Raw genomic sequence first — 26,331 nt, forward strand, 5'->3', positions numbered from 1 at the left:
GTGGATAGATTTTCAAAGATGGCTCACTTCATTCCCATGCATAAAACAGATGATGCTTCACATGTTGCTGATTTGTACTTTAAGGAGGTGATTAGGCTACATGGAATCCCTAGAAGTATTGTATCAGATAGGGACTCAAAGTTCCTTAGCCACTTTTGGAGATGCTTATGGAAGATGGTGGGAACAAAGCTCCTCTTTAGCACTAGTCATCATCCTCAAACTGATGGCCAAACAGAGGTAACAAATCGACTCTTGGCTCCTTGTTGCGTGGCTTGGTGAGTAAAACTCAAAAGATTGGGATGTGAAGTTAGCTCATGCAGAGTTTCTTATAATCGTTCTCACTCATCAACTACCTTACGTTCTCCATTTGAGGTAGTTTATGGTGTTAATCCTTTCTCCCCATTGATCTTGTTTCTCTTCTAAAATGAGATTCATGCGGATTCAAAGAAGAGTTGGAAGCTTTTAACAAGACTTGTTCTCAAGTAAAAGCTCAAATTGAGAAGATGAACACACAATACAAGGAGAGGGCTAACAACATAGGCGCCAACCTAAATTCAAAGAAGGTGACTTGGTGTGGATTCATTGAGGAAAGAAGGTTTCCAAGCAAGAGAAGAACAATTAGCCTAGGGCCAACGGTCCATTTGAAGTCATTGGAGTCATTGGTGATGGAGCTTACAAGATAGACTTACCTAGTGACTATGGAGGGGTAAGTGCTACTTTCAATGTTGGTGATCTTTCTCCATATCATGATGATGAGAGATTTGAGGGCAAATTCTTTTGAAGAAGGGGAGAATGATGCGGATCCAAAGGCATCAAGTCAAGTAGAGCCAATTTCACTTCTTATGGAACACATGGGATTCAATTTAAGACAACAATGCATTTGTATCATGTGTACTTGGCTCGAAGAAGAAGATTAGTTAGCATTTTAACTTAGTGTCATTATTAGTTAAAATGTTAGTTAAAGTAGTTGAGTTGTTAAACTTCAATAAGTCCGAAAATACTAGGAGAATTTCGGATTCCTTAGTCTTAATATCTGGTTGTATTTTAGGAAAGAGTGCCTTAGCATAGAAGAATGTTAGGCGTGTGAATAGGCGTGTGATCCATGTAATTAAGGAAGATTTGCTATCTTTCCTTAAAGCTTTTGTTTCCTTAAGTTCTAGCTAGATTCTAGGCTAGAATCAAGGAAGAAATCTTTCCTAAAATACTCTATGTTGGCCGAATGGCTAGGTTGATTGGAGGGCAAGTTGATTCTTGTCATTATAAATAAACATGTCATGCTACTTACAAGAGCATGAATGATTTAGACAAAAACCTTTGTTATTGATTTTAATTGTGCCTTTACAATTATTTTCGTCCACTAATTAATTCTCAGGAGTGTTAATTAACTAGTGTTTAATCTACTTAATTCCAGGAGTGGTTTGAGTGAGATTAAGAGTTAACTAAAATATTCAGGAGTGTTTATTTTAGTTTTTGTAATACTCCGTATTTTTAGTAGTAATTTCGTATTAATTAAGAAAATATAAAGAATTAATAAAAAGGTATTTTAGATTATTTACAAAATAATAGGAGTAAATTATTGTTAATACGAATAGGCTTAGGAAATTTTCGGAGTTTTGTTAAGATTAAACTGATCTTTACTTGACCTAGGGTTACTACTTTTTGAAGGGAGTATAAAAAGAAAAGGAGATGGAATTTCAGAAAACCCTAAAACCCTTTTCTCTCTCCCAGCCGACTTTTCTCTCTCTCCTCAGCCGATTTCTTTCTCTCCCTCTCTCTCAGAATTTTCTTTCTCTCTCTCGGATTCCCTCTCAAGCTCTCGCTGATTCTTCCTCTCGCCTCCTCCCTCTCGTCGCCTGTGGTTGTGCGAATTGTCGAGAGTTGTGGTGCGAAGGGTTCCGACGAGGGTTGCGAGAGAGTGGTTCGAGGGTTTGTTCGGGGTTTTGTGCGAAGAGCGTTCGGGTTTTGAGCGAAGTTATTCGAGGGTTGTGCGAGTTCAGACGAGGGTCGTTGTGCGTTGTTCGAGGGTTTTGCTCGAGAGTTTGGTGCGAAGAGATTTTGTGCGAGTTTGTCGAGGGTTTTGTTCGAGATTTTCATGCGACGAGTTGTGCGAAGGTTGTGCGAGTGGTGCGAAAAGGTCGAGGGTGTTGTGCGAGACCGTGCTGCGACGAGGGTCGCGTGGTGTAGTGTGTGTGCGTCGTGCGAAGCAGTAGCGCGAGCGTGCGTGGCAGCAAGGGTCGCCGGAATTCGTCATCGGTGTTTATCGCCGGTAAATTTAGCGGTATACCCTATTATGTACCTAAAATATTATATCAGTTTTATTATTTATATTTACAGTTTTCGTAATTATGTAAGGTTTGTAATTAATAATTAGTAATTAAAGTTGTTTAGTAAATTATTAGATTGTTTAACTAGTTAAGTTATTATTCTGTTTTTAAGTTAAAATTCTGGTTAGGTTTGTAATTGGAATAAGTTGAAAGTAGGAAAAGTGTGTTCTATTATTAGTTAAAGTTATTATCGTTTCATGAGTGACCTGTTTCATGGAACCTGATTTTGGGACATATGACTTACCTTTTTGGACATGGAACTTATCTTTTGGACATGGAACTTACCTTTTGGACATATGACTTACTTTTGGACATATGACTTACTTTTGGACATATGACTTAACTTCTGGACATAAGACATGTTGGACTTATGACCCTTTTGGTTTGGTAAAATAGTGGACTAATAACGCTAACGAACTTAGTTACTCACTAACTTTGACTTCTAAAAGACGTTAAATCCACTAGACTAGAAATATAACGAAAGTTCTGGAATAAGGTTTTAACTATCGTTTAATTCAAATCGTTAGATCGTTATGGTCTTAGTACATAGTAGTTGTTAGTGTTATCAAGGATGTAACACTAAAGCTTTGTATTAACGGTTTAGGTCCCAATTTCATAAGCGGCTCGTTCAATGAAGTCAGCGAAAATTCTCCGCTACAAGGTACGTACGCGTACCAGTTTACTTTCAAGTTTAGTATCATGATTAGGTTGCAGTTCATTTTATTGGAACCTAGTACCATGATAGGGAACATTTGATTGTGATTGTTTGGTTAGACGTTTATAACGTGAAATCAATATGATGCATTGAAATATGTTGCATCGAAATGCGAAGTTCTATCGTAGTGTAACATCAGCATTATTAATCTGATCTATAGAGTAACGAGAGTGTTACCAGAGATAAGATTGAGTTTGGTAATTAAGAGAGCATGTAAATGACTCTTTGAAGTTATAAAAAGAATAGTTAGTAGTAAAAGAAGATTATGGCAATAGCTTGTAGTTGGATTCCCTACAAGTATAGAACAATGGGGGGAGTGTGGGACTTGTTCTACACTCCTACGCAGGCCTACTGTGACGACAGTAGTGTCCTTATATTTTGATAACTCAAGTAGGCGGAAGGTTCCGTTCGATCTTGGGGGTATGCATACTAAGGTGATGGGTGTGAGACGGAACAAAACCGTATTTGCATTTCATATAATAGACCAAGTTGTCTATTAAGGATTCAGTAGCCCGTATGATTCTAGTAAGATGACGGTGCCCGTTCGATGCCAAATAATGAAAGATTAAAGGATGTGAGATAACGTAGTTTCATATAGCAGTTTGTAAGGTGTGCATCATTTATGTTCATATAGTTTCAATGGTTCATTACGTACTCAGCATAGCTGACTCTGTGTGTTATTATGTGTTTGTTGACCTGTGATGAACCATTGACACTTCAATGGGGAGCAGACTAGGTGAGCTGGTGCTGCTGCATGATATCAAGCATAAGGGGGGTAGTCTGTAGTTTGAAGTTAAACTTTTGGTTTAAGTATTACTGAATTTTATAGAACATTGTTAAATGGTTTGAGTTTGAATAAAGAGGAGTCATCTATGATTCCCGAGTTGTATTTACATTTTCTATTCCGCTGCAATTTGGTTTTGAGACAATGAATTTGAGTTACCGTATTTCTAGTTATGTCTTGCGTTCCATCACGGCGGTAACACTCCCAAAGTCGATGCGACGTAGCATTAGACATGTATGGATTTTGGGGGTGTTACAAAACTGGATTCAGAGCCAGAAGCTCCTATTTTCAAAGACGTTTTCAAAACGATTTCAAAACGAGTAGTATGGGATAGAAGCATATAGATCATGTCATGTGCATTAAGTCATAAGAATGATATCATTGCAATTCTGTTCGTATCTTGAACTTGTATGTGCTCTTGGTGTAATTGAAATTGTGAAAGATTCTCGAAATCTTCAAATGTGACTAGATTAAGAGAGTGTACAAGGATAGGTCTAAATTGATGTTAGACTCAAAACTTATTTTAGTATAAAACTATTTTATTGATCGAAATGAGCTTGATCTCACTTGTGGATTTCAAAGTTAAAATGAGCATTTTACCTCTTAAACATGTATTCCTATAACATATGTTTTGAACCCTATTATATACAAAAACTTAGACTATTCTATTTTGTTTTTATTTTCGCAGATGGTTCACGACATAGGTTGTAAAGACTATTTGATGAAACAAGTAAGGGAGGACTGGGATGTTTGGTTTTTTAAGATGAAGTCTGCTATGGATTATAGAATTATGCAAGGGGAGCAGTGGTTACGATCTGAGGGCTCTAGGATACACTTCATGCTTCGATATGTTCCAGACATAGAGCCATATAGATTCGTTCATCGTAGGTATGGAGATATGTGGACTACAGAGGGGTATTTCAATAGGAATAAGCATACCTACGGATACCAGAACCTTCCTTCTGAAAAACACTTCCTCACTGACCTTAAATACTGCGAGAATGAGTGGAGGGTTCGTGAAACGAGAGGTCAACACCCTTCTACTTCATCTAAAAGGGAAAGTTCGGGTAATAGGACCGTAGATGGAAATTCTGAGGACCCAGGGGTCATACCTAAACCACCATCGGCAGCCGATGACTTTCAAAATCTTAGGACAGTCACTTATGTCTCGGACGATGAGAGAAACAATAGGACCTTCATTATAGTGTTGGACGGGGTTCAGCCTGCACCAGGGTTAGATGGGGGAATGATGATGACGAGCCACCCCCACTAGAGGATATACCATTTGAGGAAGAAGACCCTGCTGAGAATGAAGACCCTGTTGAGGAAGTGAATCCTGTTCAGGAAGAGGATCCCATTGAGGAGGACGATCCCATTGAGGAGGAGGATCCCATTAAGGAGGAGGATCCCATCGAGGAAGAAGACCCCGAGGAAGACCAAGGACCCCTACTAGAGGATATACTCTTTGAGGACGACGAGCCTGATGCAGAAGAGATCGATATCAATGAGGGGATAGAGGATCCTGAATCAGAGGATGAAGCTCGCCGCCTTAGTCCATAGTTCTTTTGAGCGTATATGTAGGATTAGGACTTTTGTTCTATTTTGGTCGTTTTTATTCATTTGTTTATTTCAGTGCTAATAAGGCTTGCATGCCGATTAGGGAGTAGCATTACTTAATTTATATATATATATATATATAGTATTTCTTTACAAATATTACATTCCCATTTTCAATAATAGTACATCGTGTTATCTTTTATTGTTAATTGTGGCATCCTATTTTGGATGATTGTAATGCAAGTCAATACAGACTTAAAAGTGTGCGCAATATATGTTTATATATGAAATGTGTATTCGCTGAATGAGTTGAAAATTATGTGTAAGTCACTGAAATAGCTACTATGTTAATTTCAGCGCAGAATGGTTCGATCGGAGGCACCCCTGAAACCTCTCTCAATATCGAGCAATCGATACGTGACCTGGTACAAATCACTGCCAACTTAGCCCAAGGTCACAACCGGGATGGGGATCTATCTGAAAAAGTGGCCCGTAGAAACCCACCTGTACTAAATGGAAAAGGGGGACCTGAAGAGTTGGAGAACTGGGTTGGGGAATTTGATAAACTTTTCTTCACCCTATCCTGCCCTGATGAGAAAACCGTGCCCTTAGCTAGCTACTATCTGCAGGGGGATGCCCATTTCTGGTGGACCTAAGCTAAGGACAACCTTCTGAGTCAACCTGGTTTTGGGTGGGAGACTTTCAAAAAGGCCCTAAGAGACAAGTACTACCCTCCATATCTTAAGAAACAAAAAGCCCAGGAGTTTATGATGCTGGAGCAAGGGACCATGTCTGTGGAGGAGTATTATCGAAAATTCATTGAACTAATGAGGTTTGCCCCGGAGATTGCCCCTACAGAGGAGGCTAAGGCCTCACGTTTCGAATTGGGACTTACCCTTGACCTGCAGGGTAGACTGGGGAGAGATACATTCACCTCTCTAGACCATGTGTTTGGCAAAGCTGTCCACCTTTATGCTATCAGGAAAAGGGAGGAAGGGGGTAAGCTTGGCGAGAAACATAAGGATAACCCAAACCCTGAGGGACAGAAGTTCGAGAATAAGCATCATGGGAACCAGAACAATCAAAACCCTCAAAGGAATTTTGGTAAGGGACCCAATAACAATTCTAATCCCAACAACACCAACCGCAATAACGACACCAATAACCGCAGACCTGAGCGTGTATATAGGTGTCGAAAGTGCCCTAACAACCATCCTGGTAAAGACTGTGAGGGTAACAAGGTTGAATGTCGAGAATGCGGGAAGATGGGACATAGAGCCTATGAATGTTATTCGAAGAACAAACTGAACCCCAATGGCCAAAAGAAGGGGAATTATGGGGACAAGCCCCGAAATGGGAATGGAAACGGGAATGGAAACGGGGGAAGTAATTACAATGGGAATTCTAACTATTCCAAGCCCGCGACCAACACCAGTAACCAAGTCTCTAATGGGAACAATGCAACTAGTTCCCAAGATAAGGGCAAAGGGAAGTTGTACATGATGACAGCTAGAGAAGAAGAGGCTCGTAGAGATGTTGTCACGGGTACATTTTCTATCAACTCCACTCCTGTTAAAGTATTATTTGATTCTGGAGCATCCTTGTCATTTATTGCCCATGCAACTGTTAGAACTTTAGCATTGGTCGAGTCTGAGTCGATTTCTATGCCTATAGTCATTCCATCTGGGGAGACTGTTAACTGTTCTAAAAGATTTCTAAAATTGCCATTAAAGATAAGTGGGGGATACTTTCCCTCTGATCTGATAGAGTGTAACTTATCGAACCTAGATATTATTCTGGGATGGATTGGCTTGGGAAGTACATGGCTAAGATAGATTGCGATACGCAGAAAGTGGAACTAAGGGACCCTTCGGGAAAAAGAGTGTCATATAGGAGAATACCTCGAGAACCCGGGATTAAAGTGATCAATGCTTTACAACTTAAGAACTACGTAGACAAGGGTTGGCCCCTATCTATGTATTCAGTGAGAAGAGTTGAGGATGATCCGTTGAGGCCTGAAGATGTGCCCATAGTCCGAGAGTTCCAGGATGTCTTTCCTGAGGAAATACCTGGTATGCCTCCGAGGAGAGATGTAGAGTTCACCATTGACCTAGTACCTGGGACTGGACCCATTTCAAAAGCCCCATATCGAATGGCTCCGGCAGAAATGAATGAGTTGAAGAACCAGTTACAGGAACTACTAGACAAAGGGTATATTAGACCTAGCATGTCGCCATGGGGAGCACCCGTCTTATTTGTGAAAAAGAAGGATGGTAGCTTGAGGTTATGTATAGACTACCGGGAGTTGCACAATGTCACTGTGAAAAACAAGTACCCATTATCTAGGATTGATGACTTGTTCGACCAACTTCAAGGTGCGGGGATGTTCTCCAAAATAGACTTAAGGTCTGGTTACCATCAGTTGAGGATTATTGATCATGATATACCTAAGACTGCCTTTCGAACCAGATATGGCCACTATGAGTTTACGGTTATGCCTTTTGGGTTAACCAATGCACCTGCAGTTTTCATGGACCTTATGAATAGAATTTTCCGACCCTACCTCGACAAATTTGTCGTGGTATTCATAGACGATATCCTGTTCTATTCTAAGAACAAGGAGGAACATGAGGATCACTTGAGAGTCATTCTACAGGCACTCAGGGACAACCAACTCTATGCGAAGTTTTCGAAATGTGAATTTTGGTTGGAAAGGGTATCATTTTTGGGTCATTTTATCTCTAAGGAGGGTGAATCAGTAGATCCTGTGAAGATCAAAGCCGTGAGTGAATGGCCTACCCCAAAGAATGTCACGGATATAAGAAGTTTCTTGGGTTTAGCCGGTTACTATAGGAGATTTGTGAAAGACTTCTCCAAAATAGCAAAACCTATGACAAACCTGATGAAGAAGGATTGTAGGTTTACCTGGAATGAGGACAGTGAGAAGGCCTTTCAAACGCTCAAAGAGAGGTTAACATCAGCCCCTGTCCTAATCTTGCCTAACGGGAACGAGGGATATGATGTGTATAGTGATGCATCCAAAAATGGGTTGGGTTGTGTTCTGATGCAAAACGGGAAGGTTATAGCTTATGCGTCCCGACAGTTGAAGCCATATGAAGTCAATTACCCAACACATGACCTAGAATTGGCCGCCATAGTATTTGCACTCAAAATCTGGAGACACTACCTCTACGGGGTAACCTGCCGTATCTTCACTGATCACAAAAGCCTTAAATACATCTTCACCCAGAAGGACCTCAACATAAGACAGCGCCGATGGTTAGAGCTCATCAAGGACTATGACTTAGACATCCAGTACCATGAGGGTAAAGCCAACGTCGTTGCTGATGCGTTAAGTCGCAAGTCTAGCCATAGCCTGAATAAATCAGTCGTTGCCGACAAACTTTGTGAGGAATTCTCTAGACTTCAGATAGAAGTTGTTCATGAAGGGGAGGTAGAAAGATTGCTGAGTGCCCTAACCATCGAACCCAACTTCCTAGACGAGATAAGGCTTGAGCGAGTCAAGGCAAAGCTTAAGGAGGGCAAAGCAGAGGGGTTTGCGATCCATGAGGATGGAAGCATACGATATAAGGGTAGGTGGTGCGTGCCACAAAAGTGTGACGAGCTGAAACAGAAGATAATGAGTGAGGGTCATAACACGACGTATTCCGTCCACCCAGGGGGGATAAGTTGTATAAGGACCTCAAGAAGATGTTTTGGTGGCCTGGTATGAAGAGAGCAGTAGCTGAGTTTGTTTCCAAATGCCTAACGTGCCAGAAAGTCAAAAGTGAACACAAGAGACCTCCAAACGAAAATAATACAGAAGAAAAGAGAAATGAAACGAAAATAAACCCAAAACAAAAAAAAGAACGAAACAAAAATGAAAAAAAGGAACAAAAACTAATATACATAAGAGAAGAAATTATAGATCTGAAAATACAAATTAATCAAAATGAATATGAAAATACAAGAACATTAATCAAAATAAAGAGAAGTATACAAGAACATTAAATCAAAACAAAGAGAAGTATACAAGAACATTAATCAAAACAAAGAGAAGTATACAAGATCTATAGATCTAAAAATACAAGAACTACCTCCAAACATTAACCTAATAATGTTTAAATACATAAAACAAAACCCTAATACATAATTAAGGAAAAAAAAATTCAAAAAAACTTAAAATGGCTATTTGGAGCCTTAAACGAACTCGGATGGCTTAAAAAGCCTAAACGTCACGGCATAGCGGTGCGTTTGACTCGTTGGCCCGTTCCGCTTCCGAAAAGGTATCACAATAGGCAATCGGACTCCGTCGGCATGATTCGTGCAAATCATTTCAGGCTTTTTGTCTTGTTTGTCGCATTTTCTGGGAGTTTTTGAGAGAGAAGAGAGGATGAGAGAGAAGGAGGAAAAGGAGGAGGGTCGTGAGAGAGGAGAGAGGAGGAAAATGGATGAGGGACGTGAGAGAGGAGAGAGAAGGAGGGATAATATATCTGAAGCCCGCTCAATGTTTCAAAGCCCGCGATTATTTTATTTCAATTTTTTTTAAGAAGGGCTGCGCTTTTCTTCAAAAGCGCAACCCTACTTAGTCAGAAGGGCTGCGCTTTTTCTAAACTTTTGTACTTAGTCAGCAGCTCCAACATTCACCGAAAACATGTGTATTTCACTTTTACGTTTTGTAGACCTCTAAGTCATAATTGTAGTGTGCTTTTTACATGTTTTATTGTAGTATCATTGTAGTTGGTTAACTCTTATAAACTAGGTAACTCCTTCGATATTGTCCGCTTTGTGCCTAATCTACACGGATTTGTTTTTGAGCTCCTTTCCAAAAGATCTCATACAAATTTAGTTGGTGAAATCTTAAAAAAGAAAAGGTAGTTCCTCCTTATCTCTCCTATGTGGGACTTTAGGGATGTATACCCAACAAGGGGCAAGGGCTGCTCAACTCAGGAGGGTGGATTAAGCTAATAATAATTGATTGTAACTATAGTTAGCTGAAACAATATTTCTGTGACACTTATTGAATTACCATGCTTTCAGAAATCACAGTGTGTGGACTATACATAATTTACAGTTTTCGAAAATGTGCCGAAAAATCACAAAACTCAGACGAATCTATAATAGTATGTCAAGAACAATCAATTAATTAGCTCACCTTATGTCCAAATTCCGAGCACACACACGTACTTTCCTAAATACTACACCAATTAACAATGAATCATGGAGAACACAGAGTAACAACAAAAACACATATAGCAGCACACTGACAAGAACATAGCATAAGCTCGATAGTATAGGATGGAATTAGTACCTGGGAGGTCGAATCACAAAATTGATGAATTGCTCTATCATGTGTTGCAGTGATAATAATATGGGTGATTAAGTGATTACCATATTCATATCCTCATTTGCTATTGCAAGATCAGAAGGATACTATCTTCCTGAATCGATACGAGCTTTTTTTCGAGTGATATGATAACAGTAAGGGTAGCAACAGCTAAGTTTAAAACTCTTTAACTTATGGAAATTAACAAGAGAAGCACATTTCCTGAATTTGCACAAACCAGATAGCCATAAAATTGGCTATCAAATCGAAACCAAAAAATACCTCATTGCGTAATTTACCATCAAGAAAAGGACGAGCCTCTAAAGAACATCATAGCCCTTCCATAAGAAAACAACAATTCTGAAAAAACACGAGCAATATGATGTAATTCTCTACTTGACATAAAATGAGTAACATTGAATTTAGACAACAATCCTCCTAAATAGTCAACCAGTCAAGAAACTCACATCAGAATTGAGTTTGGCTAAAATAAAATCGCCATACATATTTTCAGCCAAGATACATCTATTTATATAGATGATGACATTTACTTGCTCCTCGATTGTTATACGGTACTGAAATTTCAATCAATGAAAATGAATGGCGAAAAATAATTAATCTTTAAGAAAGCTTGTATTACATGAGATATTCCACATGATAAAAAAAAAGGATAAAAGTTGACATAGCTAACCATGATATTACTCACATCATTTTGTTCCTCAGTACCCTGAGGACCTCTGGGCAGCATGGTTTGCATATTTCGAGAATTGGAGTTTTCTATTGTTGAAGAACAGATTATGGGTCTACTAATGAAGGTTGTTGTATGACTTGTATCCGCTGATGAACAAACATACAATGGCTTCACAATCAAACTAATACTCCTACTAAAATAAAGAACATTATCAAACAAATTGCCAATATTGTAATTCAAAATTGGTTTAGATAACCTAATTAACAACATAGATTGAATCTAATATGGAAAAGAAACTAACTCAGATTCTTTTCCCCACCTCTTTCTCTCTTCTCTTAGTTGTTCCGGCGAAAAGCCTTCCTCTATGCAATTGTCGCGGCGACGGTTAGGAGAAGTCGACGAGCAGTACACCGGATTCCCCTTCGCACGCAGTTATCCCGGCGGGGGATAAAAGAAGCCGACGAGTACGAGAAGTTCAGGTTCGAATTAGGGATTGCCCTTAGTCTTTGATAGTGTGTGTTGTGGTTGTGTGCGGGAGGAAAAAAAAAGTATTAGGGATAGGGAGGGACATCAATAGTCAGCGCGGGTATGGGTCGTATTGCTAAAAAATTTAGACTTTAGCTCTTGGATCGATCGTTGCAATAGATTAAACGGTTTTTTCACCAAATACCCCCGACAAATCAAAAAATTCACAATATAACCTCAATGTTTCAACAATTCACCGTATACCCTTGAGTTTTCGAAAACGTGCACCAGATACCAATTTTCTTAACTACCGTTAACCCACCGTTAGCTTTATTTACATTTTTGCCATTATTAAACCCTAACCCTAATCTAACCTAGCCCTAATCCTAATTCAACCCTAATCCTTCCCCTAAACCCTAACCCTAACCCTACCTCTTTGGCATCCCTACCCCTCCCCTCCACCCCACCCCAGCCCCTACCCTTCCCCCTCCCCCTCCCCCGGCCTCCCCCACCGTCGGCCTCCCCCACTGTCGGCCTCCCCCACCGCCGACCTCCCCCACCGCCGGCCTTCCCCACTGTATGTGCGTCTGTCACCGCTGGCTTCCCCTCACCCATTCCCCGCTGATTTCCCCGGCGATTTCCCAGCCCCTACCCTAACCGCCGATTCCCAGCCACCGACTTCCCAACCCCGTCGATTTCCCAGCCCCGATTTTACAACCCTTCGAAAAATCCCACCCCTCCCCCTCGAACGCTAAACCCCCACCCCATCGATTTTCCCGCTCGCCGGAGCTTTACTTCCTCGGGTTGTGTCGCTGCTTCGCCGTAGATTTTACAACCCTTCGAGAAATTGACGGCGAAGGAGTAGGGGAGGGGTTGCAAGGCTTGCGACGGTAGAGGCGGTGGAGGGGGAGGGGAGAGGGAGCGTGCTGCGGCGGTGGGGGAGGGGGATGGGGAGGGGGAGGGGTGGGGGCTGGGTGGGGTGGGGGCTGGTGTAGGGGAGGGAGTGGGTTAGGGTTTGGATTTTAGGGTTAGGTTTAGATGTTAGGGATTAGGGTTTAAATTAGGGTTAGTGAATAATGATGGCAAAATTGTAAATAAAGCAAACGGCAGCCTAACGTCCGTTAGAAAAAGGGTATAGGGTGCACAAAAATGAAAAGTCAGGGGTATATGGTGAATTGTTGAAACATTGAGGGTATATTGTGAATTTTTTGATTTGTCAGGGGTATTTGGTGAAATAACCGTAGATTAAATTGATGTTGCAGTTAACCTCTCTAATGCAACGGTTCACTTTAACCGTTGCAATAAGTCGTTGCAATAGCACTACCTGTTGCAATAGTCGTCGCAATAGTACTGTCTGTTGCATAAAGGTGTTGCATTACCACATGTTGCTGCAATAGATCGTTGCTTTATGGTCAACTGTTGCATTAAACCGTTGCAATTGCTTTAAAATGTAGTAGTGTATCAAACATCTTTTAAATCATATTATGAATTAAATGAATCATATCAAACATCTTTTAAATCATATTATGATTTAAAAGAATCATATCAGACATCTTTCCAATCCATATTATCAACTAAAAGAATCATAACAAACATCTTTTAAATCATATTATGAATTAAAATAATCATATCAAACATCTTTTAAATCATATTATGATTTACAAGAATCATATCAGACATCTTTCGAATCCATATTATCAACTAAAATAATCATATCAAACATCTTTTAAATCATATTATGAACTAAAAGAATCATATCAAACATCTTTTAAATCATATTATGAGTAAAAATAATCAAATCAGACATCTTTCGAATCCATATTATCAACTAAAATAATCATATCAAACATCTTTCGAATCCATATTATAAACTAAAAGAATCATATCAAACATCTTTTAAATCATATTATGAGTAGAAATAATCATATCATCAAACATCTTTTGAAGCATATTATGAATTAAATGATTCATATCAAACATCTTTTAAATCCATATTATGAATTCAGTGATGAAAGATCTAAGTATTATAAATGAAATATTATGAATTACAACCTAACTCCAACTTCTAATAATTATTTACATGGTTCACAGTATTACCTCAATTAATGAATAAATCAATAGTATGTAAAGAATAACGTTTTCCAATTCATCATGTATTAGGTTGACTAATAATTCACTACAACTATTGGTTTAACACAATGTACTTTTGGATTGAAAGAATGAGGTAAGACCACTTACAAATCATATTATGTATCAACAAGTTACAAATTATATTATAAATAAGGTGAAACAACGTACAAATCAAACTGTCCAAAACATGTCACACAACTCACATATCGTATTATAAAGTGAAGCAACCTTGTCAAAGTACGTACAAATCATATTATGGCCTATTTATGGCCTATTTCACTCACCCATGTTTTCTAAAAATGAAAGATTTGGAATTATAACGTCCAAAATAGGAGTAATTAATTCACTACAGCTATAGGTTTAATTGTAATAACACTTTTAATGATAGAAAAATATCGATGAAGGATCACCTTCCATAGGATGCATCACCAAATCACCAACTCCTTTACGATTGATAACATAAGGAACCAAAGTGGATATCATATCATTGATATAAGGTTTCAGTTTATATATGATGGATATCATATCAAAGATTTAAGGCATCATGTTAGAACATAATTTAACATGAAAATGGATATAAATTGTAGAACATATTACATAATACATCTGAAAGTTCAATACTACAGATATGAATGAAACAAAGTACGTTCCATCTTCCCGACAAAAAAACCAAAAGTACATTCCATCTACTAAGCAAAAATAAACAACATAACAATTAACACAAAGCATATAGCTATCAACATCTTCTCCCTCCCCACCATGGCATCCAGTCTATGTTGGAGTTGGTTTTTTTCATTTCGCAATTCAACTCTCGTTTCATTCAATTTAACCACCCTTGCTTCCAATTCTTCGCAAATCCATGAGCTATTGAATAACAGCATCTCTGTTCTTCAATAGTTCATCCATCAATGGAGTCTTTACCTGATCTTCCCAGAGGAAGAAGCCACAGTCATCATCCTTAAAAAAACATAAATTGTTCTAAGTTTGAGTAGAAAGGAAGAAAGTAACAACTTACAAATTGAATAGAAATTATAAAGGTAGATTATTACCGGCCAAGAAGAACAACTGAAAAAATTTCTGCCCGCGTTTGTTCTATCGTTAGCGGTTCGAATTCTGGCTTGCTGGCGGTGGTAACATCTCAGAACGTTCCTTCTCCGACCACCGGAAAATGCGCTAGAGGAGGACTCTTGCATAGTGTTCCCACAAAATTTTCTTTCTTTTTCAAAATACTTGGGGGGTGGGATTTCAAATAAGTAAATGGAGTTTTTCACATTTATTATAATGGTTATACGGGGGAGGCCTTCATTATACCATATTATAACATTAATTATAATAACATATAAGTAACTTTAACAATATCCTTCAAATCATTAAATTTGATAATAACATAACGATAATAACCAACCTAGAATTTAAACTAAAAACGTGACATCACGTTACATAAAAAACACAAAACATATATAATAGCCGATAAAACCCGCTTCATGCATCCAAAATTTTTTGTCGGAATTTCTTTCTCATCGTCCCTATACAAGAAATTATGTTAGCCAATATTCTATATATGTATTTTATGATAGATGATAAACCACAATTACCTTAAGCACAACCTTCATCCTTGTATCCTCCATATCATTCACGGGAATGGTGGTGAAGTCAAATTTAGTTGGATCCCACATAACAACACTCCCCCGGCTATGTCGATATCCGGGTGCATGGAGCCATTGCATGTTTCTTCAGTTCCCCCCCTAATGTCACACATGTGAAATTTAAATAACATATGGGTAATTGATGTTATATTTATTATATCAATGTATTTGTCTAACAATTTATTATAAATTTGATTTTAATAATATATATTTTTATTTTTTAAAAATTAAGTCAATAAAATAATTTATTTTATGTTTCTTAATTTATATATTTACATCCAATTGCATTTATATACCATATGCCCAAATAATATCTTACAGCCACTTCCAGATTTTAAAAAATAAAAAGATTTATTTTAGCCCAATTGCACATCAATTACATTTATACTTTTGTGTTTTACGGTCAACTTTGTTAGCCCATCTGGCCTTCTGTCCACTGCAAAAGTGGAAATACTTCCTCCTGGACTTGCGTGTGGGCATTAAAGCCTACAAAGAGGTGCAGGCCTATGATTAGACAACTTAGCTTGGGCTTGTATTTTATTTTTTGTCGTTTGCAAAGTTCTTATTCTTTGCGTGTCTGGCAGGCCAAGAGGTACAAGTGGGCTTTGGGGTATTTATTTGATCCGCCTTCAACACTTCGACCTATGAGCCCAATTTATCTCACTTTCGTTATTGCTTCCTTCCCTCCTCTCGTTTTATAGAGTTTTAGCCCACTTGTATAAATAATATTACTTGATATCTCTACATTATTTTACTTAATAGTTTTACTTGATGCATTTGCCTATGTCAATGAATCGTAAAATATCTCTACATTGTCCTGCAATTGATGAATTACTTAACGGCGGCATTGATACTGCCTCCATTACTGAAGTTTGTGGCGAAAGTTCAACTGGTAAAACACAATTATGCCTACAAGCTACACTATTACTGTGTGCACAATTCCCACCTACACTTGGTGGACTGTACTGTGGATCTATCTACTTAAACACATGTGGTCCATTTCCTTCAAGTAGATCTAACACATTAGCCACCTCATGTCGCAGGATTTATGATTCAGGTGAGAACCCCTTGGACAATATAATTGTTAAAAAAATATATCACCCCGATGAAATGCTTATCGTTCTAGATAATCTTAAAACTCTCATGTCTGCCTCTCTAGATACTCCTCGACATATACGCTTAATCATAGTCGATTCAATCACGGCCCTATGCCGCTCTTACTTTAGCAGTAATGATTTAACATCTAGGAATATTTTCCTACGAAAAGTCGGTACAACTCTAACTGAATTAGCTATTGCATACAACTCCGCTATCATCATCACAAATGAGGTTTCCGACGTTATTACAAGTTCAACGACCACCACTCCCTTTCATCAAGTTCGCTCAAGTGGTAGGATGGTGCAACCAAGTCTAGGTATGTATTGGATCGATCTAATTAACACCCGTATGTTCCTAACAAAAGAGGCTACGGATGGTAGAACGCGTAGAGAGGCACGTGTTGTACTATCTACCACTCTACCACTTAATATGGCAGAATTTGCCATAGGTACTTTTGGCTTATTCTCCAACATACAAACAGTTCGTATTTACTAGTATCTTTAGTTGTAGTATTAAATATGAACATGTGTCTTACTTCTTACGTATTACTATTATGCGATTTGTATTCTCAACATATTTGTTTATTACTTTTATGCAATTTACTATTACGCATTTTGTATATTACCATCAGAATCATATTTCGCAATCATTTAGAGTAATAGGAGAGAAGATACATTACTAGTAAGTTTAACACAATACTTTCATTTCTAATATGATTCAACTCCTCGAAAATATGTTTTAAGTCCTTCAAAATATGATTTCTAATGTCGATGACCTGATTCGGACAATTCCTAATATGAATAAGTAGTATAATATTACTTGACATCACTACACAAATACATTACATACTTAATATTGTAACTTACTATAACTTCACATAATACATACTCAGAACATACTTAATATTACTTAACATACTACAAACGCAACATACTTAATATTACTTAACATACTACAAACGCAACATACTTAAGATTACTTAACATACTGGTACAAAGAATCAGGTCAGAGAACTTACAAATCATATTATAACAACAAAGAATCAGGTCAGATAACTTACAAATCATATTATAAATTCAAAGATTCATGTCAGAGAACTTACAAATCATATTATAAATTCAAAGATTCATGTCAGAGAACTTACAAATCATATTATAAATTAAAACAATCAGGCCAGAGAACTCACAAATCATATTATAAATTAAATTAATCAGGTCAGAGAATTTACAAATCATATTGTAAACTGAAATATATAATCAGGTCAGAGAACTAACAAATCATATTGTAAATTGAAATAATCAGGTCAGAGAAAAATAACATAGAAATCATATTGTAATAACAGTTACATATCAAATTATATATTGAAAGCATCGAACTAATCAAATTTTGCAAAATGTTTGATCAACAATACACAACATTCAATTACAGACAACAATACTAAGATCTTTTATACATAAACAAAACGGTTACTTTACAAGTTCCCCAAAAAATTTATATATACATATCATCTACAAAAAATGTTTTCACTACTCCAATTCCAATTCAATACAAGTCCATCCAAGCTTAGTGACTCTCACCCAAATCATTTTTTACCTACTCCTTCCACACATTCTTTAACAACATCCCTCACTTCGTTCAATTCACATAGTAGATCTTCTGTTAATAACCAGTTTTTCTCGTCCTTAATGTTTCCTGCCTACAATTACAATAATTTAATGTCATACGACACACGTGTAACTAATAACAAAATATCAATTTAAGACATTCATCAACACTAAATACTTTACCATTATAATCTCAAACTTCAGCCTGGCAGCACATCCCTTGATACACAGCAACATGTGAATCCCTGAGCATAAACCGTGCTTTCTTCCCCCTATCGCAACAAACGACCTTCGCCATTGGGTAGTCTTTCCGCTAACCCACTCATCATCCAACTTAGAAAAAAACAAATCCGCACCCATCAACTACACCACGACACTTCCAAATCAATTTCAGACACTTTAATCATACTTTAAAAAACATAAGATGAAACTACTTACAATTCTATCTATTATTCGAGCGTGATCCTCGGTTCTGTATGGATTGGAGTCAAGTACCCACACTTCCTCTGTGTTTACACATAATGCAACACACCACCACTTCGTGTCATCCAACACCGGAAAAAATACCTTTAATACATACGAACAAACCCGAATATTATAAGTTTTAGCCACTTTGCACAAATTTTTCAAGAAAACATAATTTACTAAGAGAATAGAGAACATTAAATAAATTTACCACAAAAATCCTATTTGGCTTAACACCCGACAATTGTTCAGCACACCTTCTTGCAACGCATTTTGCATCATTCCAAGTTTCAGGATCCCCAGACTCTCCTAGAATACTCGACTTCAACATATCCTATTTTAGTATTCACAATTATAAATTAACTCTACCACACCATATGTATAAACATGAGTAATAACTTACAACAAACGTAGGGTCCATGAAGTATTGCATGCTTCCATTGACAAACTTCTTCACCCACAAGCGCGTATACATCGCGGCAACAACTCTAACATACTAATACACACATACATAGCACATCCAATGAATATATTACTAATATTAACAATATTAACCAATCAATTGAAAACAACATTATTAACAAACCAAGATATTAAGTCTACACTTACATTAGTTGATACTTCAACTTTTGGATTTAAAACTGAACAACAATTAGACATGCTTGTTGTTAACTCACCAACTTTCACCATTAACTTATTATCGGTCCTACACAACAAAATAGCCACATTACTTCTCAAATACATTTCATAAAATACTTATTTACAATTATACACACTTTACTTACTGTTTTGTCATGTCATATTCTGAAAGAAGTCGCACTAGCCATGTTCTGTAGTTTGGATACATCCTCGGTATTGACTCAACTTCGAAATCATCATCCCTCACTTTACGACTCGGCCTCGTACAACGTCGTCTCCTACTTCTCTTCAATTCCTCCACGACCCCTAAACTTGTTTGTGACATAGACCCTGACACCTCTTCCATGTAAGGAACCTGAATTCCATCCCCACTCATATTGTTACCTTGCTTCTCACCATCTCCATACTTAAATGTACACGAGCCCCACTCGTACCTACTCTTCTCAATATCAGGTGTACTCCCGGCAATCCCAACGGTAAGCTTCTCTATCAAGCTACTAACAGATGTTATTGATTTCTCTGACCGTGTACCACTAATATCACTCAACCTCTGCTCACCTTCTACATCATGGTGTTCATTTCCATCCTCACCATCCCCAACTCTTTCCCCCCATCTCCCTGCCCCTCCTGCTGTCCCTCCCCATCTCTCTGTTCCTTCTGCTATCACTCCCCATCTCTCTATCCCTCATGTTGTCCCTCCCCATCTCTTTGTCCCTCCTTCTGTCCCCCCATCTCCCTGCCCCTCCTGCTGTCCCTCCCCCTCTCCCTGTCCCTCCTGTTGTCCCTCCCCCTCTCCCAGCCCCTCCTCATGTCCCTCCCTCTCTCCCAGCCCCTCCTCATGTCCCTCCCCCTCTCCCTGCCCCTCACATTGCTGCCCCTGCTCATCCCCATCCCCCTGTTACCCCTGCTGTCCCTCCCCCTCATAATGCTGCCCCCTGCTGATCCCCATCCCCCTACTGCTGCCCTTCCCCCTCCTCCTGCTCCTGCTCACCATGCAGCTCATGACCCTGCCCCTCCTCCTCCTCCTCATCCCCATCACCTTGCTCACCATGCCCCTCCTTATCCCCATCACCTTGCTCACCATGCCCCTCCTCCTCCTCATCCTCGTCGCCATCAGCCTGCTCACCATAGCCCTCCTCCTCCTTATCCTCGTCGCCATCAGCCTGCTCACCATGGCCCTACCACTCATTGTCACTCCTCCTCAATCTTCCATCCACATTATCACCACAATCCCTTCCACCTCTCCTCAGCTTCTTCCGCTGATATGGGTTCAGCTGGTCCCTAGGGCCCCTTCGCCGTAACCCATATCCTTCACCATCAGATGCCGACACCGCGGGTACATTAACACCACCCTACACTAACACCACCCACACCACCGGGTAACTCAATACCCATTCCCCTTAAGACTATACTTGCAATCTGCACCCATATTACACAATAATACTTAAAGTTCGGTTTCCAATTTCTCCTCAATAAATAAAGTTTGGTTGTTTTCAAACTCATAAGTTAAATACAAAAAGACCATATACATAATTTTTTGGTTTTTTAGAAAGTCAACGTCAATAATAACACTGAAGTTAATTATAAAAACACCGTATACATACCTTTTTTTCAAACTCAATAATAACACTTAACAACAATAAGTAACTACCTCATAAGCCATCGACTGAGGACCTACACTGTCTCTCGCCATCAAAGGATGTCTTTCCCCATAAGCTAAATCTATGCACTGTCCATCACAACACAAAGACATTATAAGCATCAACACAATAAACTAAATACATAGTATTACCAGTTCAGTAAATTACCCCTATTCTCCCATAATCTCCATCACCAAATTGATCTTCAGATTTCACCAAATTCACAACTTATAACGACCATGCCTTACATCTTGGAAACAAACCCCATTTAGTAGGAGGCCAGTTAAGCCTATCAAGATACATAATCTACAAATCATAAATAAATTTAGCCATGTTCAAAGGAAGTATGTCCATACATTACCATATTATTAACAATATATATTACTTCTTATTATAAGAATTTATTATACATTACTCACAGCAAGAAAGTATGTGCAGCCTCCACAACCCTTTGCATACCCATGCTTATAAAACTTCTCCGCAAAATGTCGAGCATGTACTAAAAGCTTTTCAAGCACCAGGGACGACCAATCATAATCCTTTGCATCCATAGCAAGAGTTGCGGCAACGACAAGATCATTCTCTAGCCTTCGGCATGTCGTAGGACATAAAAAATCACACAAAACCAATATAAGAAATGCAGTCTTGAATTCATACTCTCCAGAATTATCACATACTCCCTCAACTATCTCCAACACTTTCACCATCGAAATCCCAACACCCAACCCATACTTCCTCCTAATGTTTGCTACTACCATCTTGCTATCATCATCCCGTGCAACCTTCGGCATCACCCTCTTCGGACCAACCGGGGTGCCTAAAACCCAGTGCACCTGACTCCTATCCAACGGATAATCCACACCACCAGGCAACATCAACACCTTCTTCTCTGTGTCAACCAAAGTCATCAACCAATAACATAACGAACGCGGCAATCTCCTACGCTTCAACTCCAACAAACCTCCAAAACCCATTTCCATAACCCACTCAGCTTTCATTGCATTAAATCCACCCACAACTTTCCCTAACGTGTCGACCCTACAATTCACATTAGGATGTGCACCTTTGCACTTTACTAGTGGCGTTTTACAAACCTCACCCCGTGATCTCACTGCACCACATTCACTTAGACCACTCACCCTAAACATATCTGTTGAAAATTTAAATTTCCTCCCACTACATTCGCTTCCAATCTGCAATTGCACATTTTAAAACAATTCATAATAATTCATTGCTAATAATACAAAATAAAACATACTATACAATAAGAAATCATATATATTAGACCTACAAATTATTCACCAAGTTCCTACCTCTTCAGCCACACGTTTCAACCTCTTCTTCCTCTTACTTCCTCTCAAATTCTTCTTCCTCTTTAATCCACCTCCCTACTCCAATATAAATTATATTTGTTACATTCTATTTTTAATAAATACATCATCCTAATCTAATAAACATTTTTACTAAATTACCTGCTCCAAACATTCTGCTTCCGACTCGTACTCATCTGAAAAAGTATTGTCATTCTAACCACTCATATCTATACAATTCCCACATTCATAATCAATACCAATATACTAAATCCATCTTGTTGACCCTTGAGTTTTGAAAATGACCTAACCACAAAAGACATAGTATATTTTATTTATGTTGTTGCAAGGTAATTCATGCTCGAGCTAAGAGAATACTTGATTGAAGATTAAAGCGGAGAATTAATCAAGATCGAAGTAAAGATGTTCGAGAAATGAAGAATCAAGCATGGAATGAAGATTAGAATACATTAGGGTATTTATTAATCTTCTTGTTAAGGTTGAGTAATAGCATTATTAAGTTCGTGGTGAATTCTCAAAGGAACTTGGTTCTGTTCCCATGAAAGGAACAGACCTGGCACTATAGGAACAAGGCTTAGGAACAAGACTTAATAATTAGGGAATAAGACTTTAAAACTAATTTAGGAACTTCTAAGTGACTAATATTGTGCGCCTAAGATAATTGAGTGCCCAATATAGTTGTTAGAGTTTTTAGGGATATTTTGACTAAGATCCATAATTTTAGGAAGTTAGTTTAAGTTTGTTAGGAAAAGATTTTAAATAGATTTTCTGATTTTAAAATAACTGATTTTCAAATCTTATCTTTTTAAAATATATATTTTATCTTTTATATTTTATTTAAAAGATTTAGTTTTCGAAAAATATATTATTTCCGGTTTTCAAAATGTTTCGGATTTTTTGAAATACAAATACTGTTTTCCGGTTTTTATAAAAGATTTTGAAAAAGATATTTTTCCTAAAAACTAGCTAAAGGATTTTATTTATTTATTTCCTAAATTCTAGTTTACACGCCTAAGATTTACTGCTACATGTTTATGTAGTTAGTGGATTTAGTGGCTTAAGTTAATTATCCTCCAAGTATTTAATTAAATTAAATAAGATTAATTATTCTCCAAGTTTGCAAAACCACGTAATATGTTACTGCTTCTATGAAGTGAAGTAGTGGATTAGTGGATGTTTACATGACATGAAATAATTAATTTAATTTAATTAATTAATTAAACATCATGGAGAACATGTGATAATGGTCTAAGTTAGTGGAAATCATGTCTTGTCTTAATGGTCTATAAATAGGCGCCTAATTCATTTGAGTAAAATTGTGTCTGACTTTTATTCGTCACACCATGTGTGTCTGACTTAGTTAATTTGTCTTAAGTTATCTAAGAGAATTCATACTTACATTAATCGAGTTTTTATTACTCTTCCATTATTTTACAAAGTGTATTTTTGAGAAAAAGGGTTTGAGTGAACTCTTGTAAGTGTGAGAAAGCTTTGAGTGAAGCAAGAGAAAGAGAAAGAGAAAGAGAAAGGAACTTCTAGTGAAGTTTGAGAGAAAACGTCAGTTGTTGGGAACTGTCGTTGGGAACTTGAGTTGAGTGACTTAAGTTGAGAATCGAGAGAAAAGTAATAGGTTGTAATCAGAGTTGTTTTGGCCTATTATAGTGGAAAGTTGTTTAAAATCCCTTGTGGTCGAGGTTGTTTCTTCCTACTAGGCCTAGGAAATTTTTCCTCGTAAAATCTCTCGTGTTCCCATTGTTTGTTCCCAAGTTTACTTTTAATTCCGCAAAAAGTAGTGCTTATTCTCTCACTATAATTCACCCCCCTCTTATAGTGCTCATATTATACAACAATTGGTATCAGAGCGGGAACTCTAATATTCAGGAAACCCTGTTGAGTTCAAGATCTTGAAAAATATGAATACTAAAGAGAAACTGGAAGAAGGGTACTCTACGCAGAGGCCACCTATGTTCAATGGTAAGTTTTACACTTATTGGAAGAACAGAATGGAGATCTTTATCAAAGCCGACAATTACCAGGTATGGAGAGTCATAGAGGTAGGTGATTTTGAAGCCACTACCACTAATGACAAAAATGAGGTAATTCCTAAATCTATATCTGATTTTGATAAAGCTGATTTCGAAAAGATGGAAATTAATGCTCTTGCTATAAAATTGCTTCATTGTGGTCTTGGTCCTCATAAACCCAATCGTGTCATGGGATGTATAACCGCAAAACAAATTTGGGATCTTCTTGAAGTCACTCATGAAGGTACGAGTGAAGTTAAGAGATCAAAAATAGATCTTTTGATGAATCAATATGAACTTTTTCAAATGAAATCAAAAGAGTCTATCCAAGACATGTTTACACGCTTTACTAATATAATTAATGAGCTAACATCTCTTGGTAAAGTGATTACATCTGAGGAACAGGTACGAAAGGTCCTAAGGAGCCTTCCTAGGGATCGTTGGATGGCTAAAGTAACTGCCTTACAGGAAACTAAGGACTTTACTAAGTTCAATTTGGAACAACTTGCTGGTTCCCTCATGACTCATGAGTTGCAATTGGACAATGAGAATGGAGACATGTCCAAGCAAAAGTCGATTGCCTTAAAAGCTGATGAAATTGAAGGCTCAGAAACAGATGAAGAAGAATCTGCTCTCATGGTCCGAAAATTCAAAAGAATGTTTAGGAACATGAAGAAAGGTGATTACAAAGGTAAGAATAAGAAATATTCTAACAAACTTGTTTGTCATAAGTGTGGCAGTTCTGAGCACTTCATCAAGGATTGTCCCAATGGAACAAGAAAAAGGCAAAGGAAGGGAACAGAGCAGAGATAGGAACAAAGAATACAAAAACTCCTATACTCGATCTGACATGAAGAAAGCTATGGTTGCTGCATGGGGAGACTCTGACTCTGAGGAAGAAGATGATCCTCAACCAAATGAGGAGACTGCAAACTTCTGTCTTATGGCTCTTGACAATTCCGAATCTGATGAAGAGATTGAATCTCTTGAGGTTGGAGTGAGGGGGAACAACACATGGTACCTAGACAGTGGTTGTTCTAAGCATATGACTGGAGATAAATCAAGATTTCTCTTACTCTCAGCCTATAATGGTGGAAGTGTGACTTTTGGTGACAACAAGAAAGGTAACATAGTTGCCATTGGAAAAGTTGGAATCATGAAGAAGCTCTCACTGATGCTGATTGGATCGTAGCTATGCAGGATGAACTTCATCAATTTGAAAGAAACAAAGTTTGGCACCTTGAACCTAAGCCTAAACATAACAAGGTTATTGGTTTAAAGTGGGTGTTTCGAAACAAATTAGATGAGTTCGGAACTATCATAAGAAACAAGGCCAGGTTAGTTGTGAAAGGATACAATCAACAGGAAGGCATTGATTATGAAGAAACTTTTGCTCCAGTTGCAAGACTGGAAGCAATTAGAATCTTCATAGCTTTTGCTGCCTTCATGGGTTTCAAATTGTATCAAATGGATGTAAAATGTGCTTTTCTAAATGGTTATCTTAATGAGGAGGTATTTGTAGAACAACCTCCAGGTTTTGAAAATAAAGAATTTCCTAATCATGTCTTTAAGCTTGACAAAGCTCTTTATGGGTTAAAGCAAGCTCCAAGAGCATGGTATGAAAGACTTTCTAAGTTCCTTCTTGAAAATGAGTTTAAAAGAGGAAAATTGGATCGAACCTTGTTTTTAAAATCAAAAGGAAAACATTTATTAGTTGTTCAAATATATGTTGATGATATTATATTTGGTGCCACTAATGAATCTTTGTGCAAGGACTTTGCTAATCTCATGAGTAAAGAATTTGAAATGAGTATGATGGGTGAGCTCAACTTCTTCTTGGGGTTGCAAATCAAGCAAACAGAAGAAGGAATCTACATCCATCAACAAAATAC

General features: G+C 37.9%; 1 protein-coding gene across 1 annotated transcript; it reads left to right on the top strand.

The window, feature by feature from the left end:
- The first annotated feature begins 1,742 nt into the window (after positions 1-1,742).
- On the top strand, positions 1,743-5,096 carry LOC125492785 (uncharacterized). The gene is made up of 3 exons (XM_048635508.2): positions 1,743-2,278; positions 2,929-2,985; positions 4,512-5,096. Exons 2-3 carry the CDS (start codon positions 2,956-2,958, stop codon positions 5,094-5,096), a joined length of 615 nt encoding a protein of 204 aa, XP_048491465.2. The 5' UTR covers positions 1,743-2,278; positions 2,929-2,955.
- Positions 5,097-26,331: the final 21,235 nt, after the last annotated feature.

This window comes from Beta vulgaris, chromosome 8, assembly GCF_026745355.1.
Source record: "Beta vulgaris subsp. vulgaris cultivar EL10 chromosome 8, EL10.2, whole genome shotgun sequence".
Taxonomy (NCBI): domain Eukaryota; kingdom Viridiplantae; phylum Streptophyta; class Magnoliopsida; order Caryophyllales; family Amaranthaceae; genus Beta; species Beta vulgaris.